This window comes from Salmo trutta, chromosome 5 (assembly GCF_901001165.1).
Source record: "Salmo trutta chromosome 5, fSalTru1.1, whole genome shotgun sequence".
NCBI classification, from domain to species: Eukaryota; Metazoa; Chordata; class Actinopteri; order Salmoniformes; family Salmonidae; genus Salmo; species Salmo trutta.
Window position 1 is genome coordinate 21042295 of NC_042961.1, and position 13313 is coordinate 21055607.

Sequence of the window (13313 nt, forward strand, 5' to 3'; positions counted from 1 at the left end):
TGATAAACCAGGCAGATGATACTAGATGATGTGGTTTCTTTTATGAATCAAAATGTATGCTAACCCACTACTGTAGGTTCTTTACTCATAGGACCTGTATTTGGGGATTGCGTGCGTCTCTGAACTGCAACAGCATTACAAGGAATGTGTTTGCCCGTCATGTTTATACATATTTTCTCTCATACCAGCAGCAATGACATTTCTGGCCCTGTAATCTTAGTATGAAAAGATGAGAAAATCAGAGAAGATGTCTGCACATAAAATGTCATTCACATTTCTTCCCTTCACACTTGCTGTATTGAGGAGGCGGTGTGAGCCTAGCTATCGGGGCAGAGGTGGCAAGAGGAGGCTCTGACCTCATTTCTCAGCGTGCCACAGGACCAGAGGTTCAACTCTTGGACTGGATTATTAGCCTCTTTTTTTTCCTTCATCACACAGGCACTCACCGAGAGTGGGCTATGAAAATCACACTGGAAGACACAACAATGTCATTAGAAAAAAGATGAGCTTGTCAAAGTACCCAGGCTTCTTTCTAGAGGTGAAAAGAACCCGTTTTTAGATGAATCGGTACATTTTCGCTTTCTATTTTAATATATCCAAACCATTTGTGTCTTAAGGATTCAAATTACTATTAGTTTACAACTTGTTAGTGTGATAGTGTGTGGTAATGTGGTCGCTGTATCTGACATATCAAACCTCTCGCCTTTGCCTATAGAATACCAGATTTTCACAGGGTAATACATTGCTAGTGTGCTAGCCTAAGATGATTTATTTCTATAAACTTGCAATGAACTTTAACATTGAGTTTTTAAATTCCAGTTCTTGCTGCTCATATGTGTTATCGAAAAACCTCCATTGTGCAGTCATAAATTGGGGCCTAGTTCTCCTGTAAACACCCAGTCTGACACTGACATCTGCACTGAGGGTCTGAAAAATGTAAAGAGTCGTCTGGGGAAACAGAGGAATGTGACGAGAACAGGAAGTAAAAGCCTCTCCTGCAGAGAGGAGAAAAAAGTCCAGGCGCAAAAAACGAAATCCTCGCTTTCCACTCAGTTCAGCTCCAGCTCATGTGCTCACTCAAACAGCATCATTTCTGTATCGCAATGCACCAATGAATTGGATTTTTTTCCCCCACATCTTGCCATCTGCTGCAATCCTTTTCTGGGGGTTGGGGGAGTCTGAAAATGTTTTCAACTTTATAGACACAGCACACATAAAGGTAATTCCAAAATAAAGGAAACACCAACATAAAGTGTCTTAATAGGGCGTTGGGGCACCACGAGCCAGAACAGCTTCAATGCACCTTGGCATAGATTCTACAAGTGTCTGGAACTCTATTGGAGGGATGCGACACCATTCTTCTATGAGAAATTCCATCATTTGGTGTTTTGTTGATGGTGGTGGAAAACGCTATCTCAGGCGCCACTCCAGAATCTCCCATAAGTGTTCAATTGGGTTGAGATCTGTTGACCGAGACGGCCATGGCAGATGGCTTACATCGTTTTCATGTTCATCAAACCATTCAGTTACAATGGATGGGGGTATTGTCATCCTTTTGGGGCATAGCCATGGTAGCCAAAATTATTCAAAAAATAATGGCCTGCCCAGCATTTTTATACATAACCCTAAGCATGATGGAATGTTAATTGCTTAATAAACTCAGGAACCACACCTGTGTGGAAGCACCTGCTTTCAATATGCTTTGTATCCCTCATTTACACAAGTGTTTCCATTATTTTGGCAGTTACCTGTATCTGGCTGTTTGGCCTGTCAGTCACTTATGGAAGAGGAATGGCCCCCTCCTCTGCTTTCTGCCAGAATGTGTGTAGAACGTTCTAGGCAGCAGGACCACTCTGCTAGGATGTAGGGAGGGAGGGAAGGAGGGGAAAGAGGATACTTAATCTATGGCTTCATCTAGCAGCTATTTCTGTGGTGGATCAATGTTTATTTCATCACTTATTGTTAGCAGAAAATGATCTTGTGTTGTTGGGGCTTGATTTTATTTGGACTATTATAATTCAGGATTCTAAGCTATTCTAGAGCTTCTCCACTTCAGAGATATGTATGGATTGAATAGTGAAGTACGGTACCTTCATTGAAACATTGATTCTTTAGCACTCATTATGAAGAAACTTCTGTGGCTGTTGATAGGTTGAGCAGGAGCATTGTTTGGTTATTTCCATGTCTCACCTTAAGATGAATCCAAAGTAAACCTTTATAGACCCTTTTTCAGAGCCCAACATTACCAATAGGATTTAAACACTATAGTGGGGGATGTTGAAGGAAATCATTATACTGTATATTGTTAAAACACTACATGTGTGTTGTAAGTGCGAAGGTACCACACTATTCAATGAATTGATGGATTTGCTGTTGCCAGTTATGTAAATTACTTACATTTATATTGCCATATCCTTAATGAGATTGTGAGTGATCAATTGACTTCAACAACACTGTAGTTTCCGGTTGACCTGTATTATGTACAGTTAAGGATTTTTTGGGTTATTCAAGGAAATTCAAAAGAAATAAATAGAACATTCTCACCAAGATTGTAACGGTTGTCGTCAGATAAAGCGGACCAAGACGCAGCGGGGAAATGTGCACTCATCTTCTTTATTAATAGGACAAAGAAGGAAAAACCAAAATTACGACACATACAACCAGTCTGGTCATGCACAAGGCTATACACATAACAATCTCCCACAAAGCACTCAACAAACACATACCTATATATAGGACTCTCAATCAGAGGCAACTAGAAAACACCTGCCTCCAATTGAGAGTCCAACCCCAATTAACAAAACATAGAAATACAAAAGACTAGACAGAACATAGAAATACACTAACATAGAACAGTGCCCAAAAACCCCCGGAATAAATAAATCAAATACCCTACTAAACAAACCACCACCCCGAACCACATAAAACAAATACCCTCTGCCACGTCCTGACCAAACTACAATAACAAATAACCCCTTTACTGGTCAGGACGTGACAAAGATGCCCAAATCAACTTGCACTAATTAGTCAGAAAAAACATCTGCATTGACATTTTGCAACTGTTTGTATGGAACTCAATACAATTGAATGACATTTCTCATGAAGTATTTTATACTGCCAGGTTAATAAACTACAGACTGCACTGGAACACATTTACCACTAGAGCCACAAACAGTAACAAAGCGTACACCCTGCCACTGTTTTTGGTAAACAGCTAAGGGATGGGGCTGGAGAAATGTAACCACTCTCGATCAAATTCATAGACAGAGCTATGGATACAAGGACTGATCATGCATGATATCAAAATTATTGTTTTAACCATGTTTTGAGGCTTTTCTTTGTTTTTGTTACAAACAATTTTGTTAAACAGGCTTATATTCTGGGTTCTGATGGGGTAAACTCATGCAGCCTTTATAAGTTATATTCTCCAAGAATCAATGGATAATTATCATTCATTTAAAAATCACAAAAATGTATGTAGCAAATACAGATTGCCCGTTTTTAAAATAAGTCTCAAGGTTACGATTTAAAGGAGGGGGTATGCGGGAGGGGGTGGAGAAGATGGAGTCTATCCACAGGTGGTCCGTAATTCCACACGGTAATTACCAAGCAACACATTGTGGGGATTCGGACCACTCAGTCACTCTGTAAGGGCGAGAAAAGGGCGAGCGATGTGGATAACAGACCGGTAGCGTGATGTCCCGTTGAGACTGAGACCATCCCCAGACACTTAAAAACACACAGGAAACACTATTATTGTGCATTGTCAAAGGGCCTTTTCACAAGCACTATTAAGTGAAGCTAATGAAAGTGGTGGCAAATGGACACACTTTCATTCAATTCAAATGCCATTGTGTTTAAAAGGCAGGTGCATCAGCCTTTTTCTCTTTAAAGAAGAGTTGTTAGATAGCCAGGAGTTTCAAACAAAAGGTTAGAATGGCAACATTCTTTGTAGTGCATTATCAGAGGACGACTGAACATTCAAAACTAAGATCACAGCTGCACAATTTATTTGAATTGTTGAGAAATAGGGATTGGCAGTGTACTAATGGACATAAAGTATGTCCTAAATCAGATGATTTTGATGAATCTTTCTGTTCTTTGTTGTTGCTAAGCTAAGTTGACTCATGTTGTATCTACTTGTTTCTGTCTCCTCAGATGCAATGGCAACTCCCTCTCCAGCAAAGAGCATGGGTGACCCTGGCATCACCCCACTGTCACCCTCACACATTCAGGTAAGAAACTCACCATGGAATATTCTGCATGGCGATAGATCCATAAGAGCCGTATGAAGTCTGTATAAACAACTCCATTACTGTGGAATGAGAGATCGGTATGCGAGATTCACCACACAGTCTTTTTAAGTCGTTAAACTAGCCACCAGCTTTTCCATCCGGGATAGATAACACATCTCCTTAAACGTTCTCCGTTTGTTGACTCCAGTTTTCTGTCCTCCCCACCTCAGAAAAATGACACGGACTCGAATGCCCACACGGGACCTTCGTTCATCGTGGTGGTTGCTGTCGACTTTGGTACCACTTCCAGCGGCTATGCTTACGCCTTCACTAAGGAGCCAGAATGCATTCACACCATGAGGTGAGCCAAGTCAACGCTGCAATGCAGTCGCTGGGAGCAGGGGGAGAGATGGAGATAGATTGAGGGAGTCATGGGGAGGTCCACTCAGGTCAGGTTGTTCTGTTCCGTAGCAAAGTCTTATTGAATATTCCCTGGCAGGTGATGCAGGAGACATGGGGGAACCAAGAATGCATGGTGCTGCTTTCTGTTCTTATTTAGGTCTTATTTAGGCGTAATCATAACAGAAGGGTTGCTGATAGCCAGGTAAAAGGTGTTTATCAAATTATTGCTCCTCAAATTCATTGTCATCCTTTTGGGGCATAGCCATGGTAGCCAAAATTATGGAAGAAATAATGGCCTGCCCAGCATTTTTATACATAACCCTAAGCATGATGGGATGTTAATTGCTTAATTAACTCAGGAACCATACCTGTGTGGAAGCACCTGCTTTCAATATGCTTTGTATCCCTCATTTACACAAGTGTTTACATTATTTTGGCAGTTACCTGTATCTGGGGCGGCAGGTAGCCTAGTGGTTAGAGCTTTGGACTAGTAACCGGAAGGTTGCAAAATCGAATCCCTGAGCTGACAAGGTAAAATCTGTCGTTCTGAACAAGGTAGTTAACCCACTGTTCCTAGGCTGTCATTGAAAATAAGAATTTGTTCTTAACTGACTTGCCTAGTAAAATAAATCTGGATGTTTTGCCTGTCAGTTACTTATGGAAGAGGAATGGCCCCCTCCTCTGCTTTCTGCCAAAATGTGTGTAGAACATTCCAGGCAGTAGGACCACTCTGCTAGGATGTAGGGAGGGAGGGAAGGAGGGGAAAGAGGATACTTAATCTATGGCTTCATGTAGCAGCTATTTCTGTGGTGGATCAATGTTTATTTCTTCACTTATTGTTAGCAGAAAATGATCTTGTGTTGTTGGGACTTGATTTTATTTGGACTATTATAATTCAGGATTCTAAGCTATTCTAGAGCTTCTCCACTTCAGAGAGATGTATGGATTGAATAGTGAAGTACGGTGCCTTCATTGAAACACTGATTCTTTAGCACTCAATATGAAGAAACTTTTTTGGCTGTTGATAGGTTGAGCAGGAGCATTGTTTGGTTATTTCCATGTCTGAAATTGTCACGGTTGTGATAATGGACAGACCAAGGCACAGCGTGTGTTGAGTTCCACATCTTTATTTGCAGTGGAAACTTAATAAAAAAAACTATAAACATACAACGAATGTGAACTACGTGGTGCTGAATGCACTCACACAAAACAATATCCCACAAACGCAGGTGAGAAAAGGACCACATTAAATATGATCCCCAATTAGAGGCAACGATAATCAGCTGCCTCCAATTGGGAACCATACTCACACCAACATAGAAATATAATACTAGAACACCCCCTAGTCACGCTCTGACCTACTGCACCATAGAGAACCCCAAGGGCTCTCTATGGTCAGGGCGCGACACAAATTGAGATATAAAGGGTCATGGAGGCTTCTAACTGGATTCCAATGACTGTCCTTAAAGGTCAGAAGAAACAGTGTTTGCTCCCACATTAAATGCCTCATTGGCAGTCATCATGTCATGGCCCCAGTCAGTGTAATGCTCTTGTTAGCACTGGTAGGAGGAGCTGGTTCATTTTGCTGAGGAACCAGCTAGACTGCCGTCCTGAGCTCTGTAGGATCCTCTGACCCATAAAACACACAGGTCAACTCTTTTCCCTGTGTGTGTCAGGCACCAGGGCCAACCTCCATACCTTGCAGTCTTTCACAAAACAGACAGGTTTTTATATGGTTTCATGCACTAGTTTTAAGGGGCCCTATTTGAACTTTGAATTCATGATATATCTTAGAGCAGCTGTGGACAATCTTATCCGTAGAAGGCCATTGTGGTTGCAGGTTTTTGTTGATTTGAATCATTTTTCAATTCATAGCTAAACTTGTTGATATTTAACTGGCAATCAGCAATAGTTCTAAGGAGTTGTCCACGTCCATGTCTGGAAACTCTATATACGACATGTTACAGTTTTATGCATGACTTTCGACCAAAATCTGCATTTTCCCTAATTTTCCCTCATTGTTACCCATTTCAACAGAAAATGGGTAACACTTTCGAACACCAGAAAATTTGTCTAAGGTGAAACTCGTAAATTCTGTAATAGTAAAAAATTAAAAAAAAGTTTGTTGGTTAGACTACTAGGTAGAACAGTTACACTAGCCCCTACACTGAGATGTAGCAATTATGTGCTTAATAACACAAATCTTTCTGTGTCTTGGACATCTTTCTGAGAAGGAAGTTGTTTTGTAGGCGTACTAGATAAAATGGAGTATCATTAATGTCACATCCTTAGGGCGATGCAATACAGAGAGACACAGACTGGGAGAATTGTCTATTGGGGAAACCTCTCCTGTCATGGATCATTAACTCCAGACATCAGGTAACAGTTTAGCAAGATATTTTTACTGGTGCTGCCAGACCTTGCAGTGAAAACAGCCGGAGCCCCAAGATGATTTACTTTGGATTGAACCGTCTGCTCTCCAAATCCTTACATAAACAATAATAAGCCCTCCGAATGGATCTGTAAAGTTTGCCCATACCTCGAGGGAACTGTTTTGGGCTGCTTTAATGTTTTAGTTCTCTTATGATAGAGATTTCAGTGTAGAACGCCTCTTTGAATAGAAGAGGAATGCATTGGTGTATTGATAGTGAGCATTAGCCAGTTGCATCTCTATGACATAGACATTAGCATTCCTTCCCTGTCCTCACTGTTGCTGGCCCTCACAATGGAGCAGGAATCTAATTGCCAATAGAAAACCAACCTGAGATGAAAACAGCTATTCGGACATGGCTGCCAGTTCCTCTGGAAATTGCCAACACTCTGACTCTCTCAATTGAAAGTATTTTTTTATTGTGTGTATATTTTTTAGATATAATTTCTGTTCTTGCTACATTTTGCAGTAAGCCACCCTTTAGTAATATGCAGGCTACAGTACGTGCATTAGGGCTTTTACATGGTGATTGTCAGAGGTCTGAATATAAGCTTGTCTGGCCTCCTACTGCATTAAATGCCTGTCTTACAGACTGTTCGCACAGTGAAAAGAAATGCATAATTTACAGACCTTCACTGCTTAGAGCTATTTTCAGTGAGGTATATTCCATTCCAGACCATCTACGGTCGTGTTATACAGTAGGCTAGCTATTTTTCACCTGTCATGTTCTTACATGTTAACCAGTTTAGCTACACTATGGAGTTATTTGCATTCATCAACAGTTTGAATCACAACCATGTTTTAAGTTCTGTTACGACGACTAACTGTCACATTGTCAGTTAGTCGTTGTAACTGTCACATTGTCAGTTAGTCGTTGTAACTGTCACATTGTCAGTTAGTCGTTGTAACTGTCACATTGTCAGTTAGTCGTTGTAACTGTCACATTGTCAGTTAGTCGTTGTAACTGTCACATTGTCAGTTAGTCGTTGTAACTGTCACATTGTCAGTTAGTCGTTGTAACTGTCACATTGTCAGTTAGTCGTTGTAACTGTCACATTGTCAGTTAGTCGTTGTAACTGTCACATTGTCAGTTAGTCGTTGTAACTGTCACATTGTCAGTTAGTCGTTGTAACTGTCACATTGTCAGTTAGTCGTTGTAACTGTCACATTGAGGCTATGTTGTTGTTGCAAATCTGAATCATCAGAATGAGTTTTGAGTAAATCGGCTACAGGTTTAGATTTTTTGATTGTATCAAATGACTATGTTAATTAGGGTATATGTTTTAACCAAACATAGATCATTAAAAAAGATTAGGGATGTATAGAGCGTGATCATGCTGTGATGTGATTAGGAGAAGAATTATCCATGTATTATCCATCTATTAAGTGGACATACCATCCGTCTATAGGGCTGTGGACATACCATCCGTCTATAGGGCTGTGGACATACCATCCGTCTATAGGGCTGTGGACATACCACCCGTCTATAGGGCTGTGAACATACCACCCGTCTATAGGGCTGTGGACATACCATCCGTCTATAGGGCTGTGGACATACCACCCGTCTATAGGGCTGTGGACATACCACCCGTCTATAGGGCTGTGGACATACCACCCGTCTATAGGGCTGTGGACATACCATCCGTCTATAGGGCTGTGGACATACCATCCGTCTATAGGGCTGTGGACATACCATCCGTCTATAGGGCTGTGGACATACCATCCGTCTATAGGGCTGTGGACATACCATCCGTCTATAGGGCTGTGGACATACCATCCGTCTATAGGGCTGTGGACATACCATCCGTCTATAGGGCTGTGGACATACCATCCGTCTATAGGGCTGTGGACATACCATCCGTCTATAGGGCTGTGGACATACCACCCGTCTATAGGGCTGTGGACATACCACCCGTCTATAGGGCTGTGGACATACCACCCGTCTATAGGGCTGTGGACATACCATCCGTCTATAGGGCTGTGGACATACCACCCGTCTATAGGGCTGTGGACATACCATCCGTCTATAGGGCTGTGGACATACCATCCGTCTATAGGGCTGTGGACATACCATCCGTCTATAGGGCTGTGGACATACCATCCGTCTATAGGGCTGTGGACATACCATCCGTCTATAGGGCTGTGGACATACCACCCGTCTATAGGGCTGTGGACATACCATCCGTCTATAGGGCTGTGGACATACCATCCGTCTATAGGGCTGTGGACATACCATCCGTCTATAGGGCTGTGGACATACCATCCGTCTATAGGGCTGTGGACATACCACCCGTCTATAGGGCTGTGGACATACCATCCGTCTATAGGGCTGTGGACATACCATCCGTCTATAGGGCTGTGGACATACCATCCAGCATGATGATGACGATGACAATGACAATGTTGATGATGATAAAGTGCTGTTGAATGATAAACACAGATTGTGCGCAAAAGAGCCTAAAGTCATATTTGTAATGTTAAAGTTTGTGAGAAAAATGTTTGTGCTCAGGGCACCATTGGGAATGAGTCCCTGGTCTCAATTGGGCTACCCTGAGTAAATAAAAGTTAATTAAAAAAAAAAAGTATTTATTTAGATTAGCAGTGAGCATCCAGCGGTTTCCCCCAAATCACCCAAATGAGTCCCTCACAGCAGGCTTCTCCCCCAGTGAGACTGACCCATAATCTCATCAGGGCACTTAGCAAACATATTGTCATCTCCAAGGGAACCAAACTAATTATAGTAACTAATCCTTAACTTATCCAGAACTAGTGTAGCGCAATTAGTGTGTAGGTCATGTTGTGTCTCTTTGTTTTTATTCATTTTTAATTTTTAATTGAACCTTTATTTAAGGCAAATCAGTTAAGAACAAATTCTTATTTACAATGACGACCTACTAGAAGGCAAGAGACGGGGAGCGACCCAGGACGTGTGTGTTTTGGGGACCTTTAACAGAATGTGACTGGCAGAACGGATGTTGTATTTTGAGGATGAGGGCTGCAGTAGGTATCTTAGATAGGGGGGAGTGAGGCCTAAGAGGGTTTTTGTTAACAATAGCTGGTGCGCAATCTCTAATATTAAGGAAGTCTCGAGGTTCTGCTCGCTTGAGTTAGAATACCTTATAAACTGTAGACCATACCAAGAGAGTTTCATCTATATTTTTTTGTATCTGTCTATTTACCACCACAAACTGATGCTGGCACTAAGACCGCACTGAACGAGCTGTGTAGGGCAATAAGCAAACAAGAAAATGCTCATCCAGAGGCGTTGCTCCTAGTGGGCGGTGATTTTAATGCAGGGAAACTGAAATCCGTTTTACCTCATTTCTAACAGCATGTGCACCTAGAAGCAAAGAAACTCTACATCTCCTTTACTCTATACACAGAAATGCATACAAAGCTCTCCCTCGGCAAATCTGACCATAACTCTATCCTCCTGATTACTGCTTAAAAGCAAAAACTCAAACAGGAAGTACCAGTGACGCGCCCAATACAGAAGTGGTCCGATGAAGCGGACGCTAAGCTACAGGACTGTTTCACTAGCATAGACTGGAATATGTTCCAGGATTCATCCGATGGCATTGAGAAGTTTACTACATCAGTCACCGGCTTCATTAAAAAGTGCATCAACGACTTCGTCCACACAGTGACGGTAAGTACATATCCCAACCAGAAGCCATGGATTACATGCAACATCCACACTGAACTAAAGACTAGAGCTGCCGCTTTCAAGGAGCGGGACACTAATCTGTAAGCTTATAAGAAATCCAGCTATGACCTCCGACGATCCATCAAAGAGGCAAAGCGTCAGTAGAGGACTAAGCCTGAACCCTACTAAGTCGGATCGGACGCTCGTCGGATGTGGCAGGGCTTGCAGACTGTCATGGATTTCAAAGGGAAACCCACACGCAAGCTGCCCAGTGACGCGAGCCTACCAGATGAGCTAAATGCCTTCTATGCTCGCTTCAAGGTAAGCAACACTGAATCATGCATGAGAGCACCAGCTGTTCCAGATGACTTTGTGATCACGCACTCTGTAGCCGATGTGAGTAAGACCTTTAAACAGGTTAAAATTCACAAGGCCGCAGGACCAGACGGATTACCAGGACGCGTACTCAGAGCATGCGCTGACCAGCTGGCAAGTGTCTTCTCTGACATTTCCAACCTCTCCCTGACCCATTCTGTAATACCTACATGTTTTAAGTAGACCGTCATTGTCCCTGTGCCCAAGAACACCTGTCTAAATTACTATCACCCCATAGCACTCACATTTGTAGCCATGAAATGCTTTGAATGGCTAGTCATGGCTCCCTGGACCCACTCCAATTTGCATAGCCCCCAACAGATCCACAGATGACAAAATCACTATTGCACTCCACACTGCCCTCTCCCACCTGGACAAGAGGAACACCTATGTGAAAATGCTATTAATTGACTACAGCTCAGTGTTCAACTCATCACTCTAACTAAGCTCATTACTAAGCTAAGGACCCTGGGACTGAACACCTCCTTCTGCAACTGGATCCTGGACTTCTTGACCAACCGCCCCCAGGTGGTGAGAGTAGGCAACAACACATCCGTCATGCTGACCCTCAACACGGGGGCCCCTCAGGGGTGCCTGCTTAGTCACTTTCGGTACTCCCTGTTCACCCACGACTGCATGGCCACGCACAACTCTGACGCGACTGTAGTAAGCCTGATCACCAATGACGATGAGACAGCCTATAGGGAAGAGGTCAGAGACCTGGCAGTGTGGTGCCAGGACAACAACCTCTCCCTCAATGTCAGCAAGGTGAAAGGAGCTGATTGTGGACTACAGGAAACTGAGGGCCAAGCACGCCCTCATCCACATTGACAGGGCTGTAGTGGAGCGGGTTGAGAGATTCAAGTTCCTCGGTGTCCACATCACTAAGGTTCTATCATGGGCCACACACACCAACACAATCGTGAAGAGGGCACGATAACACCTCTTCCCTTTCAGGATTCTGTAAAGATTTGGCATGGGCCCTCAGATCCGCAAAAATGTATACAGCTGCACCATTGAGAGCATCTTGACTGGCTGCATCACCGCTTGGTATGGCAACTGCTTGGCATCCGACCGCAAGGCACTACAGAAGGTAGTGCGTACGGCCCAGTACATAACTGGGCCTGTGCTCACTGTCATAGCACACGGCACCAAGTCTGGAACCAACAGGACCCTGAACAGCTTCTACCTGCAAGCCATAAGACTAATAAATAGTTAGTTAAATAGTTAACCAAATAGCTACCCGGACTATCTGCTACTGTTTATTATCTATCCTGTTGCCTAGTCACTTTATTTCCAGTTATATGTACATGTCTACCTCAACTACCTCGTACCCCTCGACTCAGCACTGGTATCCCGTGTATATAGTCAAGTTATCACTACTCATTGTGTATTTATTATTACTTTTATTATTATGTGTTATTGCTTTTCTATTATTTCTCTATTTTCTTTCTCTCTGCATTGTTGGGAAGGGCGCCGTAAGTAAGTATTTCACTGTTAGTCCACACCTGTTGTTTATGAAGCATGTGACAAATAAAATTGTATTTGATTTGACCTGAGGTTCAGAAAGCCATTAATGACTGACAACGAGGGACTGATGAGGACACACTACTTTAGTATGATGAGGACACACTACTTTGTGTGATTGACCTTAGACGTGTCTGTTGTCTGCAGACATTTCTGTTCAGGTTGTAATATTGACAGGATACATTAATGCTTTTAAGTGCATTCTGCCTTATTCAGACATATTGAGTCATTTGACACAAATAGAGAAAATGCACTGCAGGGAACTGTCTGGTGGTTTCAACAGATTAAAGATAGATGAAACTAAGATGAAAAGTAAACCGATGAACGATAGAGGCCCACCCACAACCAAACTGGAGAATGTCCCCCTAATAAAGCACAAGATGCCGAAATATGCTCTTTGTAAAAAATGGATCAATTAGCTGCCATAATTCAGTTGCTCATTGGTTTAAATGTTTTGTGGTCTTTCCTAGACGCTGGGAGGGCGGCGACCCCGGAGTATCCAATCAGAAGACACCTACCACCATCCTCCTGACCCCGGACAGGAAGTTCCATAGTTTTGGCTACGCAGCACGTGACTTTTACCATGACCTGGATCCATCCGAGTCCAGGCACTGGCTCTACCTGGAGAAGTTCAAAATGAAACTCCACACCACTGCGGTAAAGACATACATGCACGCACACACACACACACACACAC

General features: G+C 42.8%; 1 protein-coding gene across 2 annotated transcripts in view; it reads left to right on the forward strand.

Moving 5' to 3' along the window:
* Nucleotides 1–13313, forward strand: part of LOC115193841 (heat shock 70 kDa protein 12A) — a 47134-nt gene that overhangs the window by 17825 nt on the left and 15996 nt on the right. For both annotated transcript variants that reach the window (XM_029752915.1, XM_029752913.1), the window contains exons 2-4: nucleotides 4159–4235; nucleotides 4466–4596; nucleotides 13087–13273. In XM_029752915.1, the coding sequence (XP_029608775.1) occupies nucleotides 4159–4235; nucleotides 4466–4596; nucleotides 13087–13273 (395 nt within the window). The remainder of the gene's footprint in view (nucleotides 1–4158; nucleotides 4236–4465; nucleotides 4597–13086; nucleotides 13274–13313) is intronic.